This window comes from Hyperolius riggenbachi, chromosome 10 (assembly GCF_040937935.1).
Source record: "Hyperolius riggenbachi isolate aHypRig1 chromosome 10, aHypRig1.pri, whole genome shotgun sequence".
Classification (NCBI taxonomy): Eukaryota; Metazoa; Chordata; class Amphibia; order Anura; family Hyperoliidae; genus Hyperolius; species Hyperolius riggenbachi.
In genome coordinates this window covers 222,962,302-222,986,466 of record NC_090655.1, presented here as the reverse complement: position 1 = coordinate 222,986,466, position 24,165 = coordinate 222,962,302, and the positions used below count along the sequence as shown (strand labels likewise).

At 45.0% G+C, this 24,165-nt stretch overlaps 1 protein-coding gene across 3 annotated transcripts; it reads right to left on the bottom strand.

Moving 5' to 3' along the window:
• Window positions 1-559: 559 nt before the first annotated feature.
• LOC137534593 (uncharacterized) lies at window positions 560-23,888 on the bottom strand. Of its 3 annotated transcripts, none has more exons than XM_068256171.1 (5): window positions 22,490-23,888; window positions 21,431-21,582; window positions 8,333-8,467; window positions 8,117-8,240; window positions 560-3,376 (listed from the first exon to the last, which is right to left on the bottom strand). In XM_068256171.1, exons 2-5 carry the CDS (start codon window positions 21,506-21,508, stop codon window positions 1,350-1,352), a joined length of 2,364 nt encoding a protein of 787 aa, XP_068112272.1. In that variant the 5' UTR covers window positions 21,509-21,582; window positions 22,490-23,888; the 3' UTR covers window positions 560-1,349. The 3 variants fall into 3 exon arrangements, with proteins under 3 accessions (XP_068112272.1, XP_068112271.1, XP_068112273.1); XM_068256170.1 differs by having other exon boundaries at window positions 23,806-23,881; XM_068256172.1 differs by lacking the exons at window positions 8,333-8,467; window positions 21,431-21,582; window positions 22,490-23,888 and having other exon boundaries at window positions 8,106-8,193.
• Between the last annotated feature and the right edge of the window lie 277 nt (window positions 23,889-24,165).

The following is a 24,165-nucleotide window of genomic DNA, read 5'->3' as shown; positions in this document are numbered from 1 at the left end:
CTTACAACAATGAGACACTTGTTAGTCATTTTTTTCTTGGACACGATCACCACATTTAACGTGACTACAAGTCAAGAATAACATCAAGATCTACAGATTTACAAAGGAATTAAAGAGATACTAAAGCGGAAAAAAATTATGATTTAATGATTTGTATGTGTAGTACAGCTAAGAAAAAAACATTAGCAGCAGAGACACAAGTCTAATATTTTTTCCAGTAAAGGAAGAGCTCAGAAACTCCAGTTATCTATGCAAATTAGCCTTTGAGCTCCAGGATTTTCAAAGTTGCAGAGAACTCTGCCAGACACTTGAGATAATAAGCTTTAAGGCCTGGTGCACACCAGAGGAGTTTTTCTGAGCGTTTTGAGTTTTTAAATCTGCTGCTAATGTTATCCTATGTGTCTGTGCACACTGAAGCAATGAGGTTTTGTAAAAAACCCCATAGCATTACATTGGGAAGAGCTTTTAGAGGTTTCAAAAGCTCTTCCCAATGTAATGCTATGCGTTTTTTTACAAAACCTCATTGCTCCAGTGTGCACAGACACATAGGATAACATTAGCAGCAGGTTCTAAAAACTCAAAACGCTCAGAAAAACTCCTCTGGTGTGCACCAGGCCTAAAAGACAATGGCGTCAATTCACTAAGATCATGCTGGAGATAATAAGGCAAGAGAAAACTTACCTCCACACAGTAAGAGAGTTATCTTATCTCTTCATTCCTTACGTTACCTCTTCTGTAGTTAATTTACCTCCTCTGTAGTTAAGTTACCTCCTCTGTAGTTATCTTCACACGCAGTCAATGAACAGCCTGTCTTTAACTCTGGAGTTATTTTAAGGATTAAAGAGTTAACTTAAAGACAGAAGAGTTAACTTTAGGTTTGCCTGAGGTAAAATGTTCCCTGAATACTACATGCCTTATCACCATGGTAACAACTCTAGAAGAGTTATTAAAGACAGGAGATAAGCTTAGTGAATTGAGGCCAATTGTATCTTTTTCCCTCTGCAGGGAAGATTTTACAGAGCAGGCTAGTGAACTTTTGAACCCATTTAGAATGCTGAGTAGCGTCTAATCTGCAAATATTAGAGAATGATGCAATGTTATAAAAAACACTATATAACTGAAAATAAAATATTAAAATATTTTCTTTGCTGCTAATGTTCTAGTAATTCTCAGTACTACACAACCAATTCATTATATCATATTTTTTTTTTCCGCTCCAGTGTCTAATAACAGAAAAGAAGCATGACTGAAGTCGTTAAAAGGCCTTGGTACACGTCTGGTTCCAGTTTTGTTGTCTGTGGGATAAAACCTAGTAAACTCTGGACTGTGATTGCAACACTCAGTGGCGATTACAGTACAGGTGAATCTTGCACCTGGTGCGTATTTTTCATGTGTTTGCTCAATGCGCAAGGCCTGTAGAAGCACTTCCCACACTGTTCGCAACAGTGGGGCTTTACTTTTTTGTGAACCTTTTGGTGGTTCTCCAGAGTCTTCTCTTTGGAGAAGGATTTGCCACAGAGATTGCAAGTGAATGCCTTGACCTTAGTGTGGATCTTCTGGTGTCTGTAAAGCACTGACTTGGAGGTGTAGGACTTTCCACAAATCGAGCACAAATGTGGTCTCTCCGAAGAGTGGCATCGGCGGTGCTTCATAAGGTCAGAGCTGCAGTAGAAGCTCTTACCACAGTCGAGGCAGGAAAAAGGCCGTTCTCCAGTGTGAGTCCGCATGTGGTTGATGAGTTCGGAGTTGCTGGAGTAGGCTTTGCCACATTCGGTGCAGCTGTAAGGCCGCTCCCCAGTGTGGGTCCTTTCGTGGCGGACAACGCCAGATCGGAGAGTGAAACATTTGCCGCATATGGAGCACGGGTGAGGTTTTTCACCAGTGTGGCTTCTCTTGTGCTTGGCCAGGTCTGACTTGGTGATGAAGGACTTTGTGCAATCTGGGCATGGATGAATCCGTAAACCCCGATGCCTTTTACGGTGTTCATTGAGCTCCGACTTGCTGCTGAAACATTTCTTGCATTCCGAACAGATGTAAGGCCGTTCCCCTGTGTGGCTGCGTTCATGGATTACCAAGTGTGGAATACGGCTGAAACACTGGCCACACTTAGAGCAGCAATACGGCTTCTCTCCCGTGTGTTTCCTCTTGTGACACAAGACTTCTGAATGCCATCGAAAGCACTTCCCGCAGTCAGGACACATGGGCTTATTGTCTTGTGAAAGCCACACCTCAACTTGTTCCCCATTACCAGTAGTAGATAGCACTCGTTTTTTCACAGGAGGCCTAGACTTATTTTGGCCCGTTGAAGCACTCGTAGATGGTGCCTGATCTATCTCAGTAGATGGAGGCAGTAGGAGACCAGTAGCTGAATCTATGAACCGTGTGGGAGAAGACTTCTTTACATCAGTTCCATCAGTCTCAGATTCAGCAGGTGGAGAATGTACGTAACCAGCACCAACAGTGCCAGTAGATTCAGTGGGCGGAGTCTGTATGACAACAATATCAGTAAACATAGAATTTTTGTTTGGACCAACTTTATGTGGTGGAAGCGGGCTTACAAGGGTAGGTGTGGCCTGCACGTGGTTTGATTGCATACTTATAAGTGGCACTTGACTTAGGGTAGCAGTTACACACTGTGTGGGGTTTGGTTGAACAGTTATAGGCAGCACATGACCCACAGCAGTAGTTGTTGATTGGGTGCTGCTTGGTTGAACAGTTGTAGGTAGCACTTGAACTAGACAAGTAGTTGTAGGCTGAGTGCAGTTGGGCTGAGCAGCTAGAGATGGCACTGGAACCACAGATGTACATGTAGACTGTATACTGACTAAGTGAGTAGTTGCAGTTTGCAGTTGATCTGCACAAGTAGTTATAGACTGTATGTTGTCTGATTCAGCAGTTGTATGTGGAACCTGATCTGCACAAGTAGACTCATCTGGTGGAGTAGAAGAAGATGGGACTTGACAAATACTAATAGCTGTAGACGGTATGCACTCCGGTTCAACAGGCGTAAGCAGCACTTGATCTGTTGGTGACTCTTCTTGATCTGTAGGAGTAGCAGCTGATGGCAGGCTACTGGTTACAGCAGTTCCAGACTGCAAACTATCTGTACAAACAAGTACAGTATGTGACTCAGTTATACAAACAGGCGTAAGCTGTGCATTAACTGGTGCAACGGGCAAATCACCGTCAGAAAGATCTCCTTCATCGCAGGAGGAAAAGTCCATGGCGGCATTCAAATCCAGCTTGCTCATGATTGGATCGCACATTGCGGATACTTCATCCTCCTGATCAATGGTGGTTTGGCCTTCATTTCCGCAGTCCAGGGTCGGAACCGAGATGGAAGGATCTACGGGACCATCTGCGCTCTCAGGCATATCTGTTGGAAAAAATACAATTGTAAATACAATGGGGCAGATTCTGGTTTCAAAACCATTGCAAGGAACATTGCGAAACTGGTGCAGAAATGGTGCACTTCCCCCACAGCAACCAGTATCTGGTTATCTGCCCTCATTTTGTTTCCAATTCCTCGACGATAGTTTTCATATTTTTATCAAACTGAAAGTTGGATAACGCTTATGTCAGCATTACAGTACAAATAGCAGTGCTAGTCTAGTTTATGATGTACTGCCCCACTGCACTGTGCTCCTGCCACCTTAATATGTCTTCCCAGCTACTTCCTGCTCTACTGTTACTGCTTTGCTCCACTATACGCCAACCACCTTCATACTGTATGTCTTCCCAACCACTTCCTGCCCTGTTACTGCTCCACTTCACTATGCTTTAACCGCCTTCATACTGTATGTCTTCCCAGCTACTTCCTGCCCTGATACTGCTCCACTCCACTATGCTCCAACCGGCTTCATACTGTATGTCTTCCCAACCACTTCCTGCTCTATTGTTACTGCTCCACTTCACTATGCTCCAACCGCCTTCATACTGTAGGTCTTCCCAACCACTTCCTGCCCTGTTACTGCTCCACTTCACTATGCGCCAACCGCCTTCATACTGTATGTCTTCCTAGCCACTTCCTGCCCTGATACTGCTCCACTCCACTATGCTCCAACCGCCTTCATACTGTTTGTCTTCCCAGCCACTTCCTGCCCTGATACTGCTTCACTCCACTATGCTCCAACCGCCTTCATACTGTATGTCTTCCCAGCCACTTCCTGCTCGGTTACTGCTCCGCTCTACTATGCTCCAACCACCTCCATACTGTAGGTCTTCCCAACCTCTTCCTGCTCTGATGTTACTGCTCCGCTCTACTATGCTCCAACCACCGTCATATGTCTCCCCAGCCACTTCCTGCTCGGTTACTACTCCACTCCACTATGCTCCAACCACCTTCATAGGTCTTACAAACCACTTCCTAATCGGTTACTGCTCTGCTCCACTATGCTCCAACCACTTTCATACTGTATGTCTTCCCCACCACTTTCTGCCCTGTTACTGCTCCACTCCACTATGCTCCAACCACCTTCATAGGTCTTACGAACCACTTCCTACTCTGTTGTTACTGCTCTGCTCCACTATGCTCCAACCACCTTCATACTGTATGTCTTCCCCACCACTTCCTGCTCGGTTACTGCTCCACTCCACTATGCTCCAACCATCTTCATACTGTAGGTTTTCCCAACCACTTCCTGCTCTGATGTTACTGCTCCGTTCTACTATGCTCGAACCACCGTCATATGTCTTCCCAGCCACTTCCTGCTCAGTTACTGCTCAGCTCCACTATGCTCCAACCACCTTCATACTGTATGTCTTCCCAGCCGCTTCTTGCCCTGTTACTGCTCCGCTCCACTATGCTCCAACCGCCTTCATACTATATGTCTTCCCAACCACTTCCTGCTCTTTTGTTACTGCTCCACTCACCTTCATATGCCTTTCCAGCCACTTCCTTCTCTGTTCCTACTCTGCTACACTATGCACCAATGACCTTCATATGCCTTTCCAGCCACTTCTTGCTTTGTTACTGCTCCGCTCCACTATGCTCTAACCACCTTCAGGCTCCCTGCACACTGCATGAGATTCCGATTTTTAATCGGTTTATACATCCGATTCCGATTTATAATCGTTACTGCATGCTGCGTTTTTTCCTCCATTTTTCTGTTGATTGCATTTAGGGAAAATTGGAACTGCAAATCAGAATCGGAATACGGATTTGCAGTGTTCAGGGAGCCTCATACTGAATGGCTTCCAACCACTTCCTGCCCTGTTGTTACTGCTCTGCTCTACTATGCTCCAACCACCTTCATAGGTCTTCCCAACCACTTCCTGCCCTGTTACTGTTAGTACTGAGTCTGACCTCTTTTTGCCTTCAGAACTGCCTTAATTCTTCATGGCATTCCTTAGAGATTTTGGTCCATATTGGCACGATAGCATCACACAGTTTCTGCAAATTTATCATCTGCATATCATCTATTATGCGAGACTCTCTTTCCACCACATCGTGAGGATAGTGATGCTTTTTTAGGCTGGGGGGGGGGGGGGGGGCAACACAGTATTATGTGTGTGGGTTTTTCTTCTTTGGACGGGGGAACATTGTCTACTACTACTAAAAGGGTCACTTTGCCTAACTATTTTTAGAAGGAAATGCGGGCCCACTGCCTTTGATTTACAGGATTACGTTACAGTTAGCTCGGCCCACATGCTGTCATGGCCGCACCCATTTAGCGTGTCACCTTCACTCCTTTTACCCCAATTTTTTCCTCAGCACAGGTAGCGTGCCACCCTCTCAACACCCCTCCTTTAAAAAAGTATTTCATTGGGGAGATGAGGTGTCTAAGTAATTAGCAACAGTTATCAAATAGCCTAAATATGCACCCCACTGTGCCGCAACATGCCCCTGCTACCTTCATGTGTCCTCCTGCCCACTTCTCTCACTACTTTGCATTGTTGATGGGGAAGGGATTTTAAACACCTCTGCAATATGTCTTTTATCACTACAGTTACAATTTAAGATAAAAAATTGCAGGGTTGACACAACATGCATTATAACTATCAGGTGCGCAATAATTATACTGTAGAATCTCTGTATAGTAAACTCCAAGGGACCAGGAAAAGTAGTTATCTGTATCAGAGGTTAACTATACCAGAATTAGTCATACATTGTATATTTATACAGATGCATTTGCTGGGACCTGGAGACTGAGTTTACTATATCCAGAGATTTACTATATCAGTTTACAATAACGAGATTCTGCTGTATAGATAACCTACATTAAATTTTAAGTCTAAAGCCACATTGTCACGGAACAGCCGTGAGAAACGAGAACGCAATCGGTTTATTGCGCCGATTGCCCGTGAGTGTAGTCAGGCCAGCGATTTAGAGACTGACATTCCTGGTTTTTTAAATAGGCAGTTTTTTTCCCCTGTTAGCAGCTGGCAGGAAGACTGGCCCTGTGACTGCTGATTAAGCCAGAGGTGTAAACTCAAAGTTTGTCTAAGCTGATCTCACATTCAGATGTTAATTGAAGAAGCCAACAGGGCCTTTCATAGAGGGAGATCCCAAGAAGCAGACACAGCTGGACTCCAGTCAGCCTGGCTCCAGCCTTAGCAGGAAGAAATGAATGTACTATATAATCTTTTGCCCACTTTTCCACCAAGTATGAAGCTGTTACCCCCCTAAATATAACGTGTATGGTTCAGTAGTTACAGCATTTCATAAGTTTAGCCCTAAAATCTCTCAGAGGGAATGGACGGCATTGGTCGGTGACTCAGAGGGGCCGGCATTGCCACACCCCCAAACCAGCTTCATCAAAAGCACCTGGCCAGCAGGCGGGCTGCGAGTCCTCCCATTCCATCCATCTGAGAACATCATGCGGCCAGCCAGAGGACATAGGGCTGGTGGCCATTTTGCTGACCCATCTGAAACAAAGGACACATGTGCTAGCAGCCATCTTGATTGGAATCTTCTGTAACCTGGAACAAAGAATTCTGCTGAACTTTGATTGAAACCAAGAGCTTTAAGAACTTGAAACCGTTTTGCTTGAACTTTCTGATTTTCCCACAAAAGGACATATTTCCACAAACCATAAGTATTTTCTCCCTTTTTATTTCATACTGGCTATTACTGTCTTAATAATTGTGATTTTAATAATTGTCTGTATATATTAATTATTTATATTGCGTGAATAAACGACTTTCTTCAAGTCATTCACTGTCCGCTACCCTGCTTATCAGCACACACAGAACTGATCCCGGGTCTCTGAAGATACGCTACTGTTTGTTTGTTGTTGGCTAGACAGAATATCGTGTGTTTAACCGTTTTATTCGCAGGATTAGTCAGTCAGTGGGCTCCTCGGTCCCATGGTAACCGCGGTGGTGGCAGACCTACCCTGAACCAGTGTGTGAAGTTGTAATCACCCGTATCTCACAGGCTCCCTTCTGGTTTGTCTGCGGCTAATTCTTAACGGTTCCTGCGCATTGACTGCGACCAGAGTTCGCACGATCTGTGCGCTGGCACCGTTTAGAAGGCTAAGTGCGGTCAGGCCACCAGGGCTCCTGTGACACACATTTACCCGTTTTTCCTGCCCTCCTACCTAATGCAAAGATGCTCTCTGCACCACCACAAATCCAGCCCTACAGAGGTTCTCACTTAGTGATGTTATCTTTCTCTAGAGTGGACTGCACAGCTCTTCTTACCACCAGAGCAGTATCTAGCTGTCCCAATACCACCTGTACCCCATGCTTACCTCCCGATTATAGGTCAGTCCAACCCCCTCCCACATGCATCCATCATTCCTCAGCCTCCTAAGGACCAAAGCCATGCCTCTTTCTATAGGACGGAATGGGTCAAAAAGCCACCTCTACTCCCACAGGAAACAGCAGGGTGGGTAATTGGCTCCGTATACCAAACACCCTCTGAGAAGATAAATCAGGAGGCTGAGCTTATGTGATGACTTGCCTACATAAAACCCCAGAGACCAGGCCAGAAATCACCATATGACATCACCAATCTATGGCTAGGGATTTGGCAAGTAAGGTGTTTTCTGGAAAAAAATAGGTTTATTTGGAGTTTGGGGTGGTGGGCCCTGAGGAAAACCACGGAACAGGTAGTTCTGGTAAAGTAAGATAATTACAAGTTGAGATTAATAGTGCTTCACCTGCTTCTTACCTTCTGTGCCAGAAATCTGTTCACTGTCCACCAGCGTGTCCTTCTCCAGTGTCTTCTCCGTCCCTTCAAGAACAATCTGCTCCAGAGACAAGGAGACTTCCACTTCCTCTGCTCCATTATGGACCTGTCTCACACAAACACAAAGATGTAGTCAGTGTCAAACATCTATAAGTGTATGCATAAGCATAATGTCCCAAAATCCCCAGCACTGCTCACCTCTCCCGCCAGCAGCTCAATGATTTTATTAGTGACATCCAGAATCAGCTTGTCATTGCTGCTTCCTACTGTCAGGGACTCAGGTGGAGGCACTGTGATGGTCACAACATCACCAGGCTTTACAGCAGGGAAACTCTGAATAGAAAAATAAAAAGAAAGAGTGAAATCATGTGACACTCCCAGGATCCTTCTCTCCTCTCCAGTCAGAAACATGAATTGTTAAAGGGAACCTAAAGTAAGGGGAATACAAAAGCCGTGGGGGTGGGGGGGAAATTGTAGATAAGGAGATGGCATTATCCAGAGACTTCCCTCTACCTAGGTAAGTATCTCACTTTCTTTAAACCGACTCGGGTTCTCTTTAACTCACTGGGCCAGAGAGCAGATCAGAAGCCAAAAGCTTAGCATGGCAGCCTTAAGCTGGCCACTAACGGTCCAATTTCTAGCGAAAAATCATTCGAGCGATCAGAAATTCTGATTGGACGAAAAATCGTTCACTACACCATCAACTAACCAATCATTGCTTCCTATCTATCGTGACCACCAAGAAAATCCTATTTTCGTTCGACGAAAATTCATTCGGGCGACATTTTTTTCACTCGTTTATAATCGATTGTGTCCACCAATGGAGATTATTTACAACCAATCCGATCAGAATTTCTGATCGCTCGAACAATTTTTCGCTAGAAATTGGACCGTTAGTGGCCAGCTTTAGTATTCTTCTCCCTTCAGGTTTCCGTTAAAAGAGAGAAGATTGATACCACATGTGCGGCGATTACCTCCAGCTCTGATGTGTCAGAAACTGTGTGATAAACCATGACTGACAGAAGCAGAGAGCCAACAGGAACAGAAAAAATAAAACACCAACTCCACTGCGCTCAAAACCTGTTGAACTTTCCTTGACAATCACAATATAAGGTTCCACCAAAGTGCTGCTCTTATCTTGCTCTGGGAATAAAGGAAATGCACTGTAGAAAACCGAAATGGAAAGGAGGAACAAAGAGCGCTCCCTGGTGCATTAACCTTTTAATGAATCTCTCCATGCACAAGTAATTTAAAAACGTACAATGTATCACTTTAAAAATCGCATATCACACTTTAAGTGTAAATCACCGCTCCTCCTCGTCCACTCCAACTCCACTCAGGACACATCCACACTGTGGCCAGTAGTGAGGGGGACCCCAAAGAAGTCCAGCGCCAGCGGGTACAGGGACGCGGAAGAAACTCCCTAGCCAATAGGATCAGCCTCCCTCTCCTGCAAGTCCCTGTGATACCTTCTAGGGAGGGTCAAGCTTCTCTACCACCCAGGCAGTGGAGGAGAGAGCCGGTACAAAAAAAGATTTCCCCTGCAGCTCTTCAGATGTTTAACCCTTTGGGTTCCTGTTTGAAGATACGGAGGAGCAAGTGGGGAAATCACCTAAGCATGGCATGTTTGAGGTTTCTTGGAAGTTCATCTAAACTGTTTCAATTAAATAAAATGTAAAGAAAGACTAATAGACAGATTCAGAAGGAGTAGAGAAAATGTGTACATATGTTGGGGATGCCTTTTATCATTGTAATGCCGTCACTGCACAGAGAACAGCATGTAACAAAACAGAGACAATTCCACAATTCTACTGTTACTGAACAGGTTTTTGTGAATTGAAGCCCATTTTTTCAGTAAGTTACCAAACCTCTACCGCACCTGTGAAAATATTTTTGAATTAGAAAACAAAAGTCTAAAATACCGAATGCGGTATGATTTTTTTTTTTTTTTTTATCGCTCAGCCCTTTACGAATCGGGGTCAATACAGTGATTAAAGCAAGTACACTGACCCTTGAAGAGCTGTAGAGGAAACATGTTAGTACATACAGAATGCCAGTCTGGGTATATCAGAGTCTGAAAGACTAAAGGTGGCCATACACTGGTCGATTTGCCATCAGATTCGACCAACAGATAGATCCCTCTCTGATCGAATCTGATCAGAGAGGGATCGTATGGCCACCTTACTGCAAACAGATTGTGAATCGATTTCAGCCTGAAACCGATCAACCTGCGGAGCTGCCGCCCCCAAAGGCGCGCATACATTACCTGTTCCGGCCGGCGCGAGTCCCCTGGTCCCATCTGTCTTCTTCTCTGCTCCGGGCTCCAGAACGTTCCTGCAGCTACTGAACTAGCTGTCCAGAGGAAGTTTAAACAGTAGAGTGACCCAGTCTGAAAGTCCTGTGCACCTCTTTCCTACCTTTTGCATCGATTTGCTGTTTGCTCTGAGGGAGCACGGACTTGTGTTGGATTACCTTATACATGTCAAGCTAGAGTATGGCACAGTCAGCATTGAAAGAAGGCCGCCTGGATGTGGAAATTTTTCCGAAAGAGGATGATGATCTCACTCCTTGTTCCCAGGAGTTAAGAGGCCTTGAAAACCGTTTGTATAACGTGATGGAGAGAGAGGTGAGGAAATATTGGACGATAGTTACTCTGAAAAAATACAAGCATGTAAAGAGAGCTCCGAGGGGAGTCAGATTTTATAAACAACTAATGCAGGCAAAGACACGCCCTTCCGCAAAGGAGAAATGTGACAAGTTATTTAAGAACTTTATTCTGGCCTTTCAAGATGTGGTGATAGAAGAAAACGAAATTGATTATAATGAAATCATGGATGAAATTGCCAAGGTTAAAGCTATAATATCTGCGGTTTCAAGTGAAGAACACCTTCAGGAAATGGTCAATCGGATTGAAAAAAAACTTGTCCCTGTCCAGGATCAGGTCAAAAAAGAAAAGAATGAAAAATTCATCAGAGATCGCCTGGACTATGAACAGGACAAGGTGTTTTCATGGCGTAATGGCTATAGAAATGGTAATGAGGGTAAGCGAAAAAGGCAGAAGAGATGGAGACGTAATTCAAAAAATAGAGGATCCTCTGATCCAGATACATCTGTTGGCTCCCCCGGTGGTGCCCTTGCCTCGGGTAGAGATACCAACAGCTCCTCTGAAGATGATCGCCCTTTGGGAGAAGGAAGATCAGGAGAGGCAAGAAGAGGCACAAAAGGTATCCTAAAACAAATCACCTGGAACAAGGGCCAACTCAGGAGGTCAGAACGCAATCAGAAGAAATAAAAGTTTATAATCTGTCTGATTTTGAGTTGGACCCTGCCTGCCTCACGCTCCTCGCTAAGGGCATGTCTTTCTGTCCTACTGCCTCTTTTGACATCATAAAATTTGAACAAGAATTATTTTTGAACTCGAGAAAATTAGCCCTCCACCGATTTTTTCAAAGTCAAAAGAAACCACAAACCAAGATCCCCCCTAATTACATCTCTGTGTCACCTCTAATGGGAGAGAATTGGAACTACTGGGATACTAATGCATTATAAGATCTATGTGAGTTAACGGGAGATGTGAGTTCCAACCAGGTTGATATCAATCGACCTGTCCCGTTGCACATTGGTACTCGGTCCACCTTTAATCCCCCAATGATACCGGGGGGCTCTGTCGAGTTGTTTGTCAAGAGTGTGATGGAGGATTGCAAAGCACTTATTTATCCATCAACGCCAAAGAATCTGTCCTCAGCAGAACTACAAGCTCTGAAATGGTTAAGAAATAACAAAGAACTGACAATTAGGGAAGCAGATAAGGGAGGGGGAGTAGTGGTTTTGGCTACAAAGGACTATCAGGCTGAATGCCTTCGACAGCTTCAAGACAGATCGACCTATACTAAATTACCCTGTGACCCCATCCCCATCTTCAGCACGGAACTTAAGAACCTTTTGTCCAGAGCGGTGGCAGATGGAATTATGGACAGAGCTTTGGCCAATAAATTAGTGCCGGAATTTCCAATTAGCCCTGTATGGTACACCATCCCAAAAATACACAAATCTACAGAGAAGCCCCCGGGAAGACCAATAGTCTCGGCCATTGGTTCCCTAACTGAGTCCCTTTCCCAATTTTTGGACTTTAAACTTAGACCCCTTTTGAGGTCACTACCAGCATATGTGGGTGATACAGTTGAAGTGTTAAATATTCTAAACACCTTTGAGTGGCAGCCGTCTTTCCATCTAGCCACAATAGATGTTGTCTCTTTGTATAGTAGAATATGCCATGATGATGGCCTCCAGGCTGTCTCACATTTTTTGCCAGCGTTACAATATACAGTGGAGGAACAGAGGTTCCTGTTGGCGGGTCTGGAGTTTGTCCTCACCAGGAATGCGTTCATGTTTGACCGCCAGTGGTACCGTCAGGAGGTCGGCACGGCAATGGGGAGCCCGGTGGCCCCCACCTATGCCGGCCTCTTCATGGGCCACTGGGAGGCCAACTACATCTTTGCGATGGGGAACGCGTTCCTGGGGAGGATCAAACTCTGGATCCGTTTTATAGACGACATTTTGGTAGTGTGGGAGGGAGATCAACCCTCCTTTGAGGAATTCATGGTACACATAAATATAAATAATGTCAACATGGCTTTCACCCACTACTGGGGGGGAAATAGGGTTGAGTTCTTAGATCTAAACATTGATGTAAACAGGGGTTCTGTTATCACTGATACTTACAGGAAGCCAACAGCAGTGAATTCTATTTTGCACTCTTCCAGTTACCACCCCCCCTCAACCATTAGATCTCTCCCCTTTAGTCAATTTCTCCGTCTGAGGAGGAATGCAACTACTATGAAGGATTTCCTAAACCAGGCTGAGTTACTTAGAGGGAGACTGATTGCGAGAGGTTATAGTGATGAGATCATTGGGGAGGCTTTTCAAAAAGCAGCAAACAAAAATAAAGAATCTTTGTTGGCCCCTAGGGTAAAAAAGTCCCAAGATAGATTTTTCATGCATTTTACATATTCTCCCATGTTTGAAAAAAATCAAAAAGTCCATAAAAAATAACTGGTGGATTTTACAGGAGGACCGGCTATTAGCAGAGAAGTGTCGTCAGATCCCGTGTATTTCCTACAAAAAAGTCCCTAACCTTAAAGATCAACTGTCACATAGTGAGTTTGTTAGTATTAAAACCCAGAATTGGTTGGGAAGAGCTAGAGCCCCGGGGAATTATAGATGTAACTCTTGCTCCTGCTGCAACTTTTTGGTAACTGGCAGGGAATTCCATAGATTTGGAAAAAGCATTAAATTTAGGGAGTTTATCAATTGCAAAACTAAGGGGGTAATCTATGCTTTAATATGCCCATGCCAATTTATTTACATAGGACTAACTACACGTATGATGTAAGATAGATATCAGGAACACTGTAGATCTTTGGGGAATCCGCGGGCAAAAGGTAGCCCGAGAGTCATGGAACATATGAATACTGTGCATGCAGGGGATGCTTCACAGCTCAGATTTTTTGGCCTGGAGGTAGTGAATAGAGACTCTAGGGGTGGTAATTGGGTGAGAAAATTACAACGGAGGGAGAGCTATTGGATCTCCTTTTTTGAGGCAGTTGGCCCACTAGGCCTAAATGAACGAAATGACTTGTCAGTATTCTTGTGATTTTGCTGTGTACCTGCTGATATGATTACAATTTTAGGTTGTTTTTAACTTTATTTCTTGATTTGATTTGTTTTCCTCTCTCCCTTCTCCTTTTTCTCTCCCCTTTTATCCTTTGTAGGTTGGTGGCAGAAAGGAGGAGGTTGTCCCTAGCTACACCTGCAAGTGGGATCGTTCACCCGGGTCAGGTAGACCTGTTCAATATGCAATTAGATTTTAAATTGGTAGCTGTGCATTGATCCCCGTAATTTCCTATATTGTTATTTAGGTCTGCCCCCTGGTGTTTTGCCCGAGTAGGGTTGCTAGGGACGCATTGCCGCTTCCCCGTATTTGCGGGGACACTTTTTTCTCTGCACGCTATACGCGTAATAGCGGTGGGCGGCGGGTGGTTAGTTTGAGCGGCCTATAGAAAAGTTAGGGGCGGGGTTATCCCAAATCAGCTAGGCAGCCTCGCATTGATGTGCGAAGCGCTATACAGCACAGGCGCTCTTGGAGACCGGGTTTCGAGTGGACTATCACTTCCGGCCATTCCTCTTCCGCAATTTGGAACGCAGACGGCGTCCCGGAAGTCTTCTAGTCAGGCCCGTGGGTGCGCTCTGGGTGGCGTCCTCCTCCTTCCGATCGCCATTGTCTGTAAGTATTTAAGGGGTAACATTTTTGGGGGGCTCTTTGTCCTGATGAAGCACTCCTGAGTCGAGTGCGAAACAGCTGTAGACCATCTTTATGTGCTTGTCCCCTCTTTCCTGGCTGACGATTGCTGTACCTGCATGTAGTGCTTTTAAATGGAATTTTGAATAAAGGTCTGTTTTTACTGGATGTGCCCAGCCGCTTGGATCTCTAGTTTGCTGATGTGCTGTTACTACATTGGGCTTTGAGCACTCCGGAGTGACCCAGTCTGAAAGTCCTGTGCACCTCTTTCCTACCTTTTGCAAACAGTAGAGGGCGCTCTACTGTTTAAACTTCCTGCCGGGACAGGAAGTTCTGTGTAGCTGCAGCCGGTCCGGGACCCAGCGCGGAAAGAAGACAGCGAGGACCAGGGGACTCGCGCCGGCCGGAACAGGTTATGTATACCCGCTGTATGGCGTCGGTCGTCGGGCATTCGAACGCCGCTATCGACGCACTCCTGACCCGCCGGCGATCAAGAGAAATCTTCCGCACGGACGGATCGATGGGAATCGACGGGAACGATCGTTTTCAGACGGTAATCGATCGTTCTGTCAGCGGTGTGCGCGGCGATTTCACAGCCGATTCGATCACTGTGATCGAATCGGCCGTATATCGACAGGAAAATCGTTAGGTGTATGGGCCCCTTAAGTAGGAAGTATTCACTTGTAAAGCTTATCTTATCTTTTGTGAATCTCTTTCAACTGTCAGAGTCCCAGTGGATTGGCGTACAGCCCACGTTTTCACATTATTTAAGAAGGGCAAAAAAAATCAGATCCAGGAAATTATAGACCTGTAAGTTTAACATCAGTTGTATGCAAACTATTTGATGGGTTACTAAGCGATACTATACATGACTTCATAGTAGAAAATAATCTTATTTCTCAGCATCAGCATGGGTTTACTAAAGACAGGTCCTGTTTGACTAACATGCTCAGCTTTTATGAGGTAGTGAATGCTAATATGGATATTGGGAATGCTGTAGATGTGATATACTTGGACTTTGCTAAGGCCTTCGACACTGTTCCCCACAAAAGTTGAGGATGCAAGGACTGGGGAAAGAGTCTGTGTGAATGGACAGAAAACAAAGAGTTATGGTCAATGGAATGGATCATACTCAAAATGGGTGACTGTGAGCAGTGGGGTCCCAACGGAGTCTGTACTGGGTCCAGTGCTCTTCAATTTATTTATTTATTAATGGCTTAGAAGATGCAGTAGAAAGCAATGTTGCTATTTTTGCAGATGATACAAAATTGTGCAGAATCATCAACTCTCAGGAAGATGGTGACATATTGCAACAGGATCTGGATAGGATGACTATATGGGCGCATAAATGGCAGATGAAATTCAATGTTGAAAAATGTAAAGTCATGCATTTTGGTCGTACCAATGGTCTAGCACCATATAAAATAAATGGGATACAGTTGCAGTGTTCTCCCCAGAATTTTTTTTCCAGCCGGGTGGCATGAATTAAGTAGCCGGGTGGGGCGAGATGAGAGAATGCAGGGCCGGCGCTTACAGCAGAGGAGGAAGTGAGCCGATGACAGCCGGGTGGTGGAGCACCCGGCTAAAAGAGCCTGGGGAGAACACTGCAGTTGGGGACATCAAACTTGGAGAAGGACTTAGGAGTACTCGTCGACAACAAGTTAAATAATCATATTCAATGCCAAGCCGCTGCAGCTAAAGCTAATAACATTTTGGGATGCATTAAAAGGGAAATAAAAGCTCGAGATGCTAGCATAATATTGCCCCTGTTTAACTCTCTAGTAAAGCCACATCTGGAATATGGAATTCAGTTCTGGGCACCACATTACAGGAAAGATATTGCAGTTTTAGAGCATGTGCAGAGACGAGCAACAAAATTGATACATGGGATGGAGAGAAAAGACGCCTTAGAGGAGATCTAATTAACATGTATAAATACATCAGAGCTCTATATAATAGCTTGGCGGATGAGCTTTTTGTCCCTAGGCCTTCTCAAAGGACTAGAGGACATGATCTGCACATGGATGAAAAACGTTTTAGCCATTTATTTAGGAAAGAGTTCTTTACAGTAAGAGTGATTAAGATGTGGAATGCATTGCCACAGGAAGTAGTTATTGCAAATTCTATACCTGCATTTAAAGGGGGCTTAGATGCTTTCCATGGCTACAATTACTAGGCAATGCCCAGTGATGTTGATCCAGGGATTTTATCTGATTGCCATCAGGAGTCAGGAAGGTATTTTTTCCCTTTTGGGGCTAATTGGACCATGCCTTATAAGGGTTTTTCACCTTTCTCTGGATCAACAGGGATATGTGAGGGAGCAGGCTGGTGTTGTACTTTGTTCTCTGGTTGAACTCGATGGATGTATGTCTTTTTTCAACCCAAATAACTATGTAACTATGCAAAGCCTATATAAATGGTTATAGGTCTACAAGATTATTTTGGGCCTTCTTTGTTTTTCAGATTTATCAAGGTACTCTCAATTGTTAGATTTATGTGGCAGAACAATATATAACACACAAAAGTTCTCCCCTCCCCATTTGATAGACTTATCTCATGTGACACAACCCAGAATCCTCCACACCCCTCCAATCAGGCCTGTGCTTTATTGGCAGATGCCCTATCATTTCCTCTATTTTTGTTTAACTTTATTCAAAGCACTTAATTTTTTTACTTATCTGCAAACATATTTAATCTAATACAAAAGACATTCTAAACACAATACAAAGATTTTAAAGGCACCGTAGATTTATTGAAGGAAAATGCTCAAACAACCGTATCACTCATGTAAATAACGAATTGCTTCCTAAAAACGTAATACTGGTTGCACACGGTTTAGTAAAATAACTAATCAAATGCTTCCAGTAACAGATCAGACTTCCAAATTGACGGGGGGTGGTTCAGTCTTCGGTACAGAATTGTTTTCAATTAGCTACTCTAGGAAAAAAGATGGGGAGGCATCAACTATGAACTGCCCGATTAATATCCCGCCACAACATCTCAGAGATCAAGTAAAACTCAAGTCAGGACATTGAGTAGGCCACTCCAAAGTAGGCCTCTCCATTGAGTAGGCCACTCAGGGCCGGATTTGTGGAAAGGCCGTTAAGGCACGTGCTTAGGGCGGAGCCAAGGAAAGGGGCGGGTTGACAAACGAGCAGTCAATCTGCCAACCAGGCTCGCCACAGCCACTGACACTATTCCCACAGTAAGTGCCATGTTTGTTAGCAGCCGCCCCCTGCTTTGCTCTGCACACAAATGCATGTTTATGTGTGCAGCAGCAGCAGCGGCTAATGACAGGAACAGAGCGGGCAGCTTTACTAACTTGAGTGTGACAGGAGCAGCGGCTGTATCGCTGCAGCCCTGCTCGCTGTCATTCTCCTAGACGTCAGGTGGTAAGGCTGCCCCGCCCCCGCTTCCTCCCAGAGTTCTGCTCTGTGTTCAGCAGACAGGAAAGTGAAAGGAGGATCATCTCCTCCCCCTGTTTTCTACATGGCTGCACTACTGTGCAGCTGCCGGGTCCTGATGTGACATCCTGTGAGGGAAAGAGAGAACATGTCGTGATTGAGTGGAGGAAGGGACCCAGAACACTAAGTTGATTAAGGTACTGCTTAAACAGGATGTACACATTTCTGGAGTTTCTTCCAGCCCCCCCAAAGTGTTCTTGCCCCTCATTTCCTTAGAAGTCCTTTTTGTCATAGCTGTCACCCCTCTTAAAAAGGTACAAATGGGCACAGTTACAGCTATGGCACATGCAAAGTCCTGCGTGCACAGCGCCCCCTCGATTATGCTCCCCAGTGGCTGTACACAGCAGCGATGGCTAGTAAGGTTCTGTGCATGTGCGATCTGGATTATTTTCAAACTACGCATGTGCAGAATGATCTGGGCCATGGTCGCCTTGCTGCTTCAAAGCATAATGCATCATAGCTGAGGTCAGTTGCAGCTTTTTAAAGAGAACCCAAGTTGTTCACAGTGCCCACGTTGCGTTACATTGCAACGCAAGACAATGTACTGCATGCAGTACTTTATACGCGGCTACGCCGCGTTAGACTACTTGCACATGTCCAGTAATGTTGGGGAGGAGGGGAGAGCGGCCAGGCACATGGCTAATTAATATTCACTGCACTTTGTGACGTGTGCAGTAGGCCTGAACGATTTTAAGAAAAAATTTAATTGAGCAATTTCTGTTTGAAATTGCGATTTCGATTCGATTGACGATTTCCTTCAAATCAAACATAGTTCCCCCCCCCCCCCCCTGTGTGCCTCTGTCCCCGTCTCTCTTTGTGCACCCTTTGTGTATCTCTTTGTGCCCCCTTTGTGTCCCCTTGGGGTTTCTCTCTTACCCCTCTCTTGTCTGTGCCCGTTTTGTCTCTCTGTGCCCGCCCTGTGTCTCTCTCTCTGTGCCTACCCTGTGTCTCTCTCTGTGCCCCCTCTGTCCTCCAAGCTGCGGCAGTGCTGGACATACTTTCCAGCACATGTCCAGCAATGCCCATCTATCCACTTCGCCTCCTGCAGGCTCTAATGCACGGCATACTTCCTGTATACCATGTGACATACAGGAACCAAGAAGTATGCCGTGCACAAGAACCAGCAGACGGCAAGAGAGGATGGACAGCATTGGATTAGTGTCGGAATGTATGTCCAACACTGCCGATGCTGTGGGCTGCACATGCCCAAAACTTGGGGAAAGCTGCTTCTTCAAACTTCCCCATGTGGAAATGACGTCATCCCGGAAATCACCGCTTTGACGATTCTGAAATTGTGATCTTGGTGATCACGATTTCGGTTTAATTCCGATTTATCTTTCAGGCCTAGTGTGCAGTGTTTACTTCCTGGAGCAGCAGCTCTGTGCAGCGATTGGCTGGCGGGACCACGTGATGCCGCATGCGTCCAAGAGTACGCATCACGGCATCATGGACGCCAGAGTGAGCTGCACAACGTGGCTCGCTCTGACGTCCAGATCCAACACCACCAGGCGTTGCGCTAGGGGCACGTTATGCGACCATAACGACCCCTAAAACGCAACGTCCTGGTGGGAAAGTAGCCTTAAAGAGGAGCTGTCAACCATACTATCTCAGGAAAAAACACCACATATATAAGTAGATAAATACTTGCTCTACTTACATAACACATGTATTGCACTGTCCAGGTTTTGATTGTAGTGTTTTGATTTTAGCAATTTTTCTACAGTAAAAAAAAAAAAGAAAATCCTTCTTTGTGTTTCCCGTGGCTATTGTTAAGCCAATCCTGATGTCATTTCCTCCCTTAGGCCACATACACACATCAGACCATAGTCTTTTGAAAATGAAAGATCACAGACCAATCTTACCACCCTTCATGTAGTATGAGAGCCATACTCTACACAGTCTTTTCTATGGAGCTGAACTCCACATCAGAAAAAAATCTTTGCAAGATGCTGCACACACAGATGCTGTACAGACACAAAAGATCAGAATCTGCAAAAGATCTGTTCCTGCCAAAAATCCATTCCTGCAAATTGCAATGATAGTCTATGAGATCTGCAGATCATCATACACACATGATTTAACAGCCATTAATCTGCAGATCAGATCCACCAGGATGGATTTTCAGATCTGCAGATGATTGCTTGATCTGCAGATGAATGTCAGTTAAATCATGTGTGTATGATGATCTGCAGATCTCATAGACTATCATTGCAATTTGCAGGAATGGATTTTTGGCAGGAGCAGATCTTTTGCAGATACTGAATTTTTGTGTCTGTACAGCATCTTTGTGTGCAGCATCTTGCAAATATTTTCTTCTGATGGGGAGTTCAGCTCCATAGAAAAGACTGTGAAGGTATGGCTCTCATACTACATGAAGGGTGGTAAGATTGGTCTGTGATCTTTCATTTTCCAAAGACTATAGTCTGATGTGTGTATGAGCCTTTAGTCTCCTCTGCCTGATTGTGTATGCATAGCCCGCCTTTCACTACAGAAAGTGTATTGTCTCAGCACGAGAAATATTGGCCAATCAGAGAGGAGCAGAGGTGTGGGAGGGGAAAACAGGAGGGAAAGAGGCTTAAGCCAGTCAGGCTGCATTAGTTAAGTCTGAGGGGAAGTAGAGAAGCAAAAAATGACAACCCAGCATGCCTTGCAACTTCCTTTTTGTGTATCAAATTTTGTGTGTACCAAATACGAGTCAGGTAAACTGCGGAATGATCATTTATCAACAAGAAAAGTAATAGTGATTTTAACTTTTGGATTGCCTTGTTAGCATCTGTATTACTTGTTTACCAGATAAAATTAAATAATTGATTTTTTATTTTATGCCCATCGGTTACACTTTAAACAATACAAATTGCCTGGCTGTCCTGCTAATCCGCTGCCTCTAATAATGTTTAGCCATTGACCTTGAACAAGCATGCAGCAGATCAGATGTTTCTTACTGGATTAGCCACATGCTTGGTTCAGGTGAGTGATTCAGACACTACTGATGCCTGAGAGATCAGTAGGGCTGGCAGGCAACTGGTATTGTTTAAAAGGAAATAATTATGGCAGCCCCCATATTCCTCTCACTTCAGATGTCCTTTAGCACCACATGTGACTTTGGGCACTATAGTTTTATAGCTTCATGCTAGCTGTAATGGGACTCACATGTTCAAGGGAGTATCACTTTGACCCATCAGTCCACAGATGGGGGTGATTTTTTTATGTTTTTATTTCTGTGGTTTTTGTCTTGCAACTCTCTGTGTCTCTCCGTTTCATTCTCTCTCTCAGCAGTTACCATTTCACATGACTGATATGGGCATTGTTGACTTTTTCTATTTTCCTGACCACACTGCGGGAGAATAAAAGGATTGAGAGAATGGCGATCAAGCAGATAGACTACAGGAGGCTAAGCCAGGTAAGTATGAATCTTTATACTTATCTTTTCTCTCAGGTACATATTAAGTCAGTCTGGATATCAGTATTGGGACGACTACTTTTTCTCCCCCCTGTTAGAGTGATATCACATGACCCATCCAGCATGCTCCTCACCTCTCCAGTCAGCAGACAGATAACCTGCAGGGCAAGGTTTAGTATCCTTTCAGCAACAGTCTGGCTTTCCTTATCCATTGTGATGTATCCCGTAATCTTCTAGTTGTGAAATAATCACTCCACCTCTTTTCTTCTTATATTCATCAAGCCACCTAAACAATAAACAAGAACACTTTAATGAAAATAAATTAATAACACTTCCCTTCACAGTTCCATACTCACCTAACACCGATAATTCAATGTTTGGGGGATGCTAAAAATTTAAAGGAAACATCCAAGGAGGGAAAAAAAAAAAAAAGATCCACTTACCTGGGGCTTCCTCCAGCCCGTGGCAGCTGTCCTGTGCCCTCGCCGCAGCTCCGGAGGCTCCCGGTCTTCTCTGCTGCAGAACCTGAGCTCGCCAGGTCGGGTTCTGGGTCGGCCTCTTCTGCGCTCCACGGCGCGGGTCACGTGGTCCGGCCAATGTCATCAGGACTGTACTGCGCAGGCGCAGCAGTTCTGCGCCTGCGCAGTACCATCCTGATGACGTCGGCCTGACCACGTGACCTGCACGGTGGAACGCAGAAGGCACCGACCCGGAACCCGACCTGGCGAGCTCGGGTTCTGCAGCAGAGAAGACCGGGAGCCTCCGGAGCTGCGGCGGGCTGGAGGAAGCCCCAGGTAAGTGGATTTTTTTTTCCTTGGAGCTTTACTTTAAGGCCTAGTTCACCATCCTAGATTTGTTATTGTAAGAAAAGGGGAATAAATTACACCATTATGCTGGGAATATACAATGAGATTTTTAAGCAGATTTACTGTCAGATCGATTTTCTAATCAATTTTCATTCACTCCTATGAGAAATCAATCAGAAAGCTTAGTGGTTGCAGCTCTTAATTGCTTTGAGTCCAACAGGAGAAAAGCACTATACAAATGTTAGGATTATTATCAGCAGTTCCTAAACTACGGCCTGCAGACCCAAAGCCTTTTTAGTGGCCTCCAAAGACTTCTTTCAATGTATTAGATGCTGCCTGCAGACCATAACTAAGCCCCCCCCCCCCCCCCAAAAAAAAATGCCATACCCAAAGAAAACAACAGGTTTCCGAGTCTCTTGCAGCACCACTATTGATCCTCCAGAACAAACTACATGGAGACGAGGCAGTGATGTAGCTGGATCAATATCAATCTGCCAGCACAGTTCACTAGCATATTGATAGCGGACCAGTCTCAGTTCTGGCCAGGAGGATCAGTACTGGTGCTGCGAGGGACACGGAGGCCTGCTGTTCCTGGTGAGTATGACATCTTTTGTTTAGGAACCACTGAACACCAATGATTGGGAGCTCTTTCTAAATGTTATACAGGAGCACGCTGCAACGCTGATATTTGGAGAGGTAAGCGGCAGCACTCTGTACGATTAGGAAGGCACTGTGCCTGTCTTGGGTCTACTTTTATGAAGGCATGCTGCCCAACTCTTTTTTTGAGAACTCTGCATATTGTTTTGAAGCCACTCTGTATTATTGGTTTATAGGCACACTGCACAGGTGCTAGTCTACTTTGGGGGCACCAGCAGGAAACCTTCTAGAGAACAGTTCTCCAATCACAGTACCCTCTTACAGCTAAGAGCGTTGTGATTGGTTGAATAATGTGGGCGTAGTTTACTGCAACCTATCTGAAACCTAGCAGTTCAGGAGGGTGCCTTCCACCCAAACACATTAGTGGAATTTTCCTATAAGGTCTCCGGCTGGGTACCCTAAAGAAGACTAGCGCTCTGCAAATTGCAACGGAATAGGGGGGCAGGCAGATAACAATGACATGTAGATATCACAGAATGACAGGAACATTTTTGTGTTATCCTATGGAGCAGGGCTGTGGAGTCGGAGCAAGTTTTGGGTACTTGGAGTCGAAGGTTTCGTAAACTGAGGAGTCATAGTCGGATGATTTTTATACTGACTCCGAAGCACCGCTATGGACACCAGCAGTCAGATAGCAACATAAAACCGATATCAAATGACAGGCTACTTCCAAAAATAAATACCACAAATTAGATTATCACACATCATAACTAGGCACTACATATATGTTGGCACTTTAGAAATACAATAAATAATAGTAATAGGCAGTCCCCACCAAAACATGATTAGTGCATCCCCCATTGCAATATGTAAAGTGACCTCCTAAAAATACATAGGCAACATGCCCCACAAAATAAGTTAGGCAGTAGTCCTATAAAGAGAAGTGTGCCCCACAATAAGGAAGATTATGCCCCCAAATCAGGCAAACTGCTCTCCTAATCAGAGTGTCCCTCCTCCAAAACATCAGTTCTGCTGAGTGCCCCCATAAGCAGAGCCCACGAACATTGGTGTTGTGTAGTTCCTGTAAAAAACAACATCATATTCACCGGTAAATGCGGGCCTCCGCGTCCCTTGCAGCACCGAGCCTCCCGTGGTCTCCACTGAGGCCGGAACTACAAGAAGACCAGGGGTGATGCGACAGGTCCAGTGCCACTACGCATGCGCGCCGCACTGGCGGATTGATACAGAGCTAGTCACATTAACGCCTGCTCGCCATGAATTTCCAACCAGGAGATTCGGTGCTTCCGCTGCAAATGCCCTATCGTGCTGCCTCTGAGCTGCGCTCCATGGCAGACATGCGCAGTCATCACTTCCGCATTCTGCGGAGAATCAGCAGCACAACCAGACGTCTGGTCATATTGTGGTTCTGTGCTCCAATGTCATAAATTCTCAGCCAACACTTCCTT

What these genes read in the sequence shown, in the direction of transcription:
- LOC137534593 (XM_068256171.1), bottom strand. Translation starts at nt 21,508, where the DNA reads ATGGATAAGGAAAGCCAGACTGTTGCTGAAAGGATACTAAACCTTGCC. An exon ending in TCTGTCTGCTGACTGGAGAG is followed by an intron (nt 8,468 to 21,430) that starts GTGAGGAGCATG and finishes TTTTCTATTCAG; the next exon opens with AGTTTCCCTGCTGTAAAGCC. An exon ending in TTGAGCTGCTGGCGGGAGAG is followed by an intron (nt 8,241 to 8,332) that starts GTGAGCAGTGCT and finishes TGTGTGAGACAG; the next exon opens with GTCCATAATGGAGCAGAGGA.